The following is an 8,915-nucleotide window of genomic DNA, read 5'->3' on the forward strand; positions in this document are numbered from 1 at the left end:
CTCTCTCCTCTCTGTCTCCTTCATTCAAAAATTTCCCCTAAAACCCTGACATGTTCCTTGCCAATCCACTTCCCCCGCAGTAAAATAAAATGCCAACACATTCATTTTTCTCTGCTCTTCCGCTAAACAGGTCCTGTGAAGGAAGACAGTTCAATCAGCAGGCCAAACATATGTAAAAACGTAATGTTGGCATTACATACCCTTTCTACTTTTCCTGGCCCCTTCCTATGCCCTCTGGTCCCACGGGCAAAAAAACTAAGTGTTCACCACCCTCCCTTTTTCAAAAATTAATTCTTAGAAAATTAAGGATTGGGCTTGAACAGTGGTGTAGACTGCTATTTTTCTTTGGTAGCCAGTGGCTACCAACACCAAAAATTTTGGTAGCCACTTCAAATTTTTAGTTGAGAAACTTACAAAGAAAATAATAAAAGGAATGAAAAGTGGAACAATAATACTAAAACACCCTGGGGCCTTATCAAGGGGACTACCCTAGGGCAGGGAGAGCATTGTGAGTGCTGCAGGGCATAGCATGGGCACCCATATGCAAAGTTGCAAGGGGGGGGGGGGGCTCAAATATTTTCCCCAAGGTTTAACTGGATATTTTCCTTGTGGAAACTGATTTTAGGACAGATTAGAGTCATTAAAATTTGACATTTTTAATAACTTATTTATTAATGGCTGGAGAAGTAATGTTTTTACATTTTTTGCAAAGAAAGCTACTAAAAGCAAGGAAATTCTAATTTCAAAGGGTCGGCTCGAGCCCCCCTATATGGACGCCCTTGAGGCATAGTAGGGTAAAACATGCAGCACTAGCATTCCCACATCTCACAAAACAAGTGAAGGGGATACTGGAGGTCAATTTCAAAATACAAGCATGATATAAAATCAAAATAAACTTCAAACTACACTAAAAGAACAATATATCAAACATTTGAAGAAAACACTGATTGAAATAGGACAAATGTAAAACAAAACAAAAAGACTTACCAGCTATTCTTGCATCAACTTACGAATTAAATTGTCGGAGAGATTTACTGGATAACGATTTTCAGTTAGGGCTAGAGTTGCATTCTCAATTGCTCTTTCCAGATTTGTTTTATTGTTCCAGATTGTTTTGTATCATATTTCCTACTGTTTAAAAAGTCCAGGACCTTTTGGTTGTTTAAGCTTTTGAAACTATTTTCTTCTGCTCTTTTGGCCAAATTTTTCAGTTTTTCGAAAAAAATTTACCAAGCCCTATTGTAGGAGTACATACCACTAGTAACAAACCCGAATTTTACTAGATTTTTATGAAACTTAACAGTTATAAAAAGGAAGAGAAAGCCGAGATTGAGACCATACATATTTAAAATCTTGTCGAATGTAAGCAATCTTTTCTTTAAACTGGACTCTGCTTCATTAACTTTCATGTATAGTCTACTTTTCCTAAATTTAAATTCATTTTCCTCTAAATCTTCACATGCCATAAGAAGCTCCATCAAATTATGACAGTTTTGCTTTTCGTTCAACTTACTTACAATAACTGCAGCCTTTTTCACAACAGACATTGCAACATGCAATAAAATAACTTTTGTTTCCAAGGTTTGCGATGTTGTACTAGAAGCAATGTCCAAAAAATCTGCAAAGGCAAATAAAAAGAATACAGTAGGATAAGAGGTCAAACCTTTTAGTAAACCTTTTGCAGTAGCTTTCACTTCAGATTTGAAAGAACCTGTGTGAGGTGAAATCTTTTCCAGAAGAGTTCACTATTACTTCGTAATTTCTAAGAAACGAGTTGATGGATATGTTTAGCGAATTGGCGCAGCATGTGTCACATACTGGTTTAAAGCTAAAATTTCAATTTTTAGGGCCTCTGCTCTTTTTTTTCAGCTCTCTTAACAGCTTAGGGGAAGACCTATAAATAGTGTGGATCTCTTTGACAATTAAATCAAATACATGGTTCAAGCAATGTATGAGAGTATTTTTTTCACTAGCCCTTCCTTTTTTCCTACATTCATGTTTGTTCCATCTACTGTTAAGCAAAAGAATTTCTCTTCCCAATTATCTGCAACATCAGCATTTGAATAACCTGTTTCGATGGCAGATAAAATACCTTCTGCATTTGCATGTAAATCAATTTCTCAGTCTCAAAAACCGTACTGCTATCGTCGGTTCATTGTCCTGCACTAAACATACCCAATACAGACAGCTTTATATTCTGTAATGGCTTTGCTAGTAGAACTGTCGGTCAAAGTTGCAAAAAGATTGCAGTCATTTATTTCCGAAGAAACTTCCTGCTTAATGTCTTCTGCAAGGTGATGTAAGAAGGTTGTCCATTTCTGTATGTTTTCCCCAACTGGACTCCATTCAATTCCTGTTACTCGCATTCGGCAACAAAAATAATTGACATTTATTAATTACGTAATAACATTGCTTGAGTTTATTATAGTTGTATGTTTAATTTTTGCTATTTGTTATTTTAGGGAAGTCTTCAAAGCCCGGCATCGAACTACAAGAAAAATTGTTGCTTTAAAAAAGGTTTTGATGGAAAACGAAAAAGAAGGAGTAAGCTTTTATTAGCATTAATTTAAAAACATATATATATTAAATGTGATCAAAATACAATTTATTAATCATTTTGTATTCCATTTCAACAGCTTCCCGCTCTTATTGAAAGACCCTTCACCTTTTATTCTAAAAAATTCGATTTTTTTGCATATCAAGGATCTAGTTTATTATATTGGTTTTTTCTTTCTTCACTTATTTTTAGAGTTAAAAAGAATTTTTTTTACAAGACACATTCTATTTTATATCATGCTTAACATCATGTTCAAAAGTTTTGGAAACCCTTTAAAATTATTGAAGATGTTTCAAATTTTTGTCCATGTTGCTTTTAAAATTATTTCCTCCATATGTTTTCTATGTAAATTGGTTTTCTTTTTAATTGATTTAAATGCTATATTTTTCAATACTAGGTACAATGCTTTTTTACTTAAAATTTATGGGTTTTTCTTTTTTTAGTTTCCAATAACAGCCCTCAGGGAAATAAAAATTTTACAACTTTTGAAACATGAAAACGTTGTCAACTTGATCGAAATCTGCAGAACAAAAGGTAAGTTAAAAGAATATTTCACTCATAGAATGAAAGATAAATATTTTAATTCTTTTATGTTTGTCATTTAGAATGATCAAATGTAAAAGACAAATATATATATAAATACTTTATTTGCAGCATCCGCCTTCAATCGCTGCAAATCAACATTTTACTTAGTGTTTGACTTCTGTGAGCATGACTTAGCTGGCCTCCTGAGCAACGTTAATGTTAAATTTTCTCTTGGGGAGATAAAGATGGTCATGAAACAACTTTTGAATGGATTGTACTTCATACATAGTAACAAAATTCTACACAGGTACTTATGTTTTTATTGTGAATGTTAACAAAAGAACCTAGAAGCAAAGGGTTGTAAATAAAGTCAGAAAATTCCGTGACAACTGGGGCAAATATTAGGAGTAATGACAATATAAAACATAATTGAACTTGATACGAAGAGTATTGATATTTTTGCATTTTATATTTTCTTTTCGGTGTAAATAAAGATCGTGATAGGCTGACCACTTGTGAAATTTACTATCTTTAATTCGTTCTACCGCCTCAACTCATATTCTTGGTTGATGGTTGGTTACATGACTTCTCCAGGATAAAAATTTCATCATACTGACCCCATTCTCTTGCTTTCATATTTTCTGGAACAATAAAGCATAAGCAAATAAAGTTACAACAATAAATTCTAATGCCAAGTTAAGTAAAATGTTTTAATTATTTAGTGTCTTACTTTTAATTTAAGTTTCATAAACTTTCACAGCACCTGGACAGAATTTATGAACTTGACAGAAGCATTTATCAATATTTTCTGTATTATTAGTGTCTAAAATTTTGCAATAACTCCTTTAACTTTCGACTTGAAGCTTTTTATAAATTTCTGGAAATTTTCCTTTTCTTTTTCTTGGAACTGCTAACCTGTCGCAACTTTGTTTAATTACTGACTTTCCTCTGCAAAATTATGGTCATATTTAACAACTTTGTTTTGCGGCCAAGTCTATTTTTCTTCTTGTAATAAGTTTTAAAAAAACTACATATGGTTCTTTGTTGAATTTTTACTCTGACCACTCATCACAGTTTGATTCTCTTTGGCTTCTTACAACCAAAATTGATGACAAGCAATGCCTAGCAATAAACATGATCATTTTTTTAAAGTTGCTTGTTTTTAAGTCTGGTGATTTCCAATGTTTTATGTGGATAATATGGGAACTTAATTAACAATTTACGAGCTGTGTCCAAGTAGTTGCCATTTTCGTTCCACTCTTCATGTAGTGTTTGTCTTCTAGCTATCTCTTTCAGCCATTCCTTTTTTCCAACATTCACCTAAAATCAGCGATTATTAAGACCAGATGATATTTTACACACTCATTGGGTGGCCCTACCCCATCAAGAAGCGTTTTCTAACTCTTCATTTGAGATTTGTTTTTCCTCATACTTTTCTTCTGTAGATGAAGATATATTTTATCGATCTCTCTGTAGACGAAGAATATGTATAGAGATAATCTTACTTCTCTTGAATTCTGATTTTACCCATAATGCAAAGTTCAAACTGCAAGATATTAAAAAAAAATATTTGTTCTGTTTTGAAGGATAAAACCAACGTTATACAATCTAGTTTTGCCGCAGTCATCCATAAATCACAAAGAGTCGTCCTTTGTTTCTATAACTTCATTGTCTCTCCATCATCTTACAATCCTAATAGAGTAATTTTTAATTCAAACATTCTTCAGCTCTCTCTTGCACTTACCACGTTTAGTTATCATCCTGTTAATCCATGTAATTTCTTTCTGTTTTCCTGGTTTCTTGGCAAGTTTTCATTACATTGTTGGGTGGTGTCACATTATTGGTTTCCATTGAAATTAAAGATTTAATCTAATGATATAAAAAACTAAGTTTGTGTGATATAGTGCAAATGTATTAAATAAGTCTTTGCCCAATACTACCTGGAAGAAAATATTTAAATTATAGTTTAACAATTTAGTTATATTTCAATTACAATTTACTAACTTAAAAGGAGTAAATAGTAAAATATTAAATTTAGCAAATCAAATGCATTTATTAATTACGTATGAGAAGCTTGTATGACCATTTTGAGACAGTGAACAATATTTAATTTGTAGCTACATTTCCACTTTATCTATGCTTATTTTATACATTATAACAGGGTTCGCCGACATATATCGGTCGATATATATCACATGATATTTTGATATTTTCAATATTTTTTTTCAACTACAGTATTTTCATTCTAAAAATTATATTAATCATAGTAATATTGTTCATTTATTATTAGAAATAACGAAAAAGTTATGGACTAAATTTTTATGATGTATTTGATACATCATTAATGTAACAAAGTAATATTCTTTTTTTATTTTATACTAGCCCCCTGTGGCGACCAGCTGGTTCGCCTTTTATGCAAACAGCTGCCTATGGTGGCTGTTTGGTTTACTTGCCATTCACCTGTCTACGCCGAGATTGCCGCCTTCGGGAGCTGTTTAAATAAATTGTCGACATTTTTTTTATCTATCTATACCAAGTTTAATTTAAAAAATATTTTTTTTTGTATTTATCTCCAGTTGCGTTTTGTGCCATACATCGTTTTACCTTAAGATTGCCGCCTTTTGTTCCTTGTAGTGTGCAAAAAGTAGCGTTTTCAAAAAAGAAAAAAAAATCCCTCACTCTTTTCATCGAATTAAATGCGCTCAAATACGTTTCATAAAATAATAGATATAGCAAAACGTCTGGCGGAGGAGGGTGGGGGTGGGGGGGGGATCGAAAAAAGAAGGAAATGAAATCCGTAAACTAAAAAAAGAAGTAAAAAAAGCAAGCCGTTAAAATATAGAATTAAGCAATAGTACAAAAAAAAAATAAAAAATAAAATAAAATAAAATAAAAAAAATAAAATCAATAAATAATAAAAATTGTAGCAATTAAGATTTGATTCTTCAATACCGAATCAAAATCCAGGTTGTGACGTCACAGCAGAAAGGAAGAACGTTTTTTTTTTTTGACTGATCCACGGGCATGCGAAAATGGGCGGGGTGTTCTGCATTTAAAAAATTGTAAGAAAAAAAAAAACTATTGCATGTTTTTGAAAAAAAAAATTTCTGAAGAGGGTGAAATGTTCTCACTATCGCATATTTGAATTTTAGAAAAGAGGCTTTTATACACTTTGCAGGATGAGTTTCGAAAAAATGCAAAATCAAAATTTTCCAAAAATTCATAAAAAATGCAAAAATAGTACAAAAAATATTTGTCTGATGCGATTGGTTCGGGTTCTGTGAGGTAATAAGTACTAAAAAGTGCTAAAAGTCATATAAAACGTTAAATAACTTTTCATCTAATTAAAATATCAAAAATCGAAGCCCGAGGTGCACACCATCGGTAAAAACTGCACCTGTTTACCAAATTTCATCTTTCTAGGCCTTACCGTTTTCCCGGGATACGTGCCACACACATACCCACACACAAACAAACATCTTATTTTATTATATGTATAGTTTCCTCCACTATATTTAAACTTTGGTTATCTACATGCTATTCTAGGCCACTCTTTGCTGCCAATATTTTTTGGCATTGACCAATTCCGAGAATAGATTTTTAAATATGTTTAGTAAATACAAAGTCACTTAAAAAAATATGTACTATTGAAACTAATTTACTATATTCTATTATGTTCTTGAATTAATGTAACAAGTGTATTTTCCTCTATACAAATTAATTGAAAAAGTTTGATTTCAATTATTCATTTATATAAAATGAAAACAAAATGCATAAATTTAAAAAGTTCAAAATTTAGCATTAACAGTGTTCATATTTCCAATATTGTAGGGATATGAAAGCTGCAAACATTCTCATAACAAAGCATGGAGTTTTGAAACTTGCAGACTTTGGTTTAGCCAGAGCTTTCAGTGTTAGTAAAAATGGCCAACCTAACAGATACACCAATAGGGTTGTCACTTTATGGTACAGGCCTCCTGAATTGTTACTTGGTGAACGAAATTATGGTCCCCCTGTAGACATGTGGGGTGCTGGTTGCATTATGGCTGAAATGTGGACACGAAGTCCCATTATGCAAGTAAGTAAAGTTTTATCTTTTTTCTGTAAAATAATGTAGTTGTGTTTTTGTCATTTCACTAATTTTAATTTTATATTTTTTAGTATAAACTAGGATTTTTCATAAACTTTTCGTGAAATTTGTAGAATGTTTGGTTGTTGAACTGGCAGGGTCAGTCCAAAAAATATGCATGTAATGCATAACCTGAAGCAAATCTTGATGAGAAACAGCCTTCTCCTTGACAAATAAGAGAAATTCTCTGAAATTTCATGAAGCGTGTTTGGATGTATGGTTTCACACTTGTTATTTATTATACATGCCATGGAGAACGGCATAAAAACCTTTTGTTTACTAATGATGACATTCAAAATTTCTCGGACCTTAATTTAGGCTTTCGCTTCACCTCCAATTCTTCTTTGACACCAATTGCCTTCTCCGAAAATATTCTCTGGAGAGTCTGCATAAACTCTTTGGTACATTTGCAGCTTCTCAAATATGGGTAAAATCGACATTTCTAGCAATTTTTCGTAGTCCTAGCTCATGTCTGTGGAATAACTTCTAGTTGAGTGTAATACATAACTTGGAGTAAGTGTTGACAGGAAAACATCCAAGTTCATTGAGCTTCCCATCTCATCTATTAGAATATGGCAATACCTCTCAAGAAGAGCACCTTCCACAATGTGCAAGATGCGTGGCTGTTCTTCCCTTGCTGAGCATCTAGTCTGGGTGAGAGAGTGACTGTAACCACTAGATTGCATGGTTTTAGGCTACTGCATATTCTGAAATGTATTATGTTTAGTTGAAGTTCACAACCAAAAATAATACATTGACTGATTGTACTTGATATTTTCACCCATGTATTTATAAAAATGCTTTAAATCTAGAAAACACTATCAAAACAAAAAGATTATCAGCAATCAATATAATCTAGCATCCAAGTTCGCATCAACCTGGTAGACATTTCGGCTCCTAGCTATACGAGTCTCAGTATGTACACAATTAGTATATATTTTTGTCTAAATAATTTGTTAAGCATTTTAGTTTGCTAATTGTTATTAAAAACCATGAAACTGTCTTTTTTAGGGCAGCACTGAACAGCATCAGCTAACTCTAATCAGTCAGTTATGTGGTTGCATAAATCCTGAAACTTTTCCTGGTGTTGAGAAACTTGAACTTTATGTAAAACTAGACATTCCTAAGGGGCAGAAAAGGAAAGTCAAAGAGCGTCTAAAGGTAACAATTTTTATTCATCTTTAGCTAGAATTTAAACATTTATCTACTAATTTTAAACTTAAATTAGAGCATAATATTTAATATTGGCATTTTTTTTTGTAAAACCTAGAATTTACTTACACAAAGCTTATCAAACAAAGTGGGGAGGGGGGAAGGGAGATTCAGATTTTGAATATATGGTAAATTTGAAATTAAAAGTTCATTATACTGCCAACTGATTATAAGTAGCATTTTTGGTGTTTATGTATTTTCCCGAATCAAAATGAGAGCTTCAGTGTGATTTCTGGTCATTTTTTCAACACCATTACTCTTTGATCAGGCAATCTTCTACATACTTTTCTCAAACAGCTTCCAACTTTTTGTTTGAAGAGTTAAGATTTTCTTATACTGTGGGAGATGCCTGGTAAATATCCCCATGCCTGGATCTAGTCTGGATGAAAGACTAGCCTTAACCACTTTTCTCCACATCACCCCGCCTATTAGCTCCTTAGGTTCTAGCCTTAACCACTAGACTACATGATACTATAGTAGTATTCAGGGAGA

At 32.5% G+C, this 8,915-nt stretch overlaps 1 protein-coding gene across 1 annotated transcript in view; it reads left to right on the top strand.

Moving 5' to 3' along the window:
- Positions 1-2,476: 2,476 nt before the first annotated feature.
- LOC129229458 (cyclin-dependent kinase 9-like) overlaps positions 2,477-8,915 on the top strand; it is a gene marked incomplete at its 5' end in the record, with an annotated part of 10,764 nt that continues 4,325 nt past the window's right edge. The window contains 5 exon segments of the mRNA XM_054863772.1: positions 2,477-2,544; positions 3,001-3,091; positions 3,212-3,389; positions 6,914-7,160; positions 8,223-8,372. Of these exon segments, the coding sequence (XP_054719747.1) occupies positions 2,477-2,544; positions 3,001-3,091; positions 3,212-3,389; positions 6,914-7,160; positions 8,223-8,372 (734 nt within the window).

Source organism: Uloborus diversus, chromosome 9 (assembly GCF_026930045.1).
Source record: "Uloborus diversus isolate 005 chromosome 9, Udiv.v.3.1, whole genome shotgun sequence".
NCBI classification, from domain to species: domain Eukaryota; kingdom Metazoa; phylum Arthropoda; class Arachnida; order Araneae; family Uloboridae; genus Uloborus; species Uloborus diversus.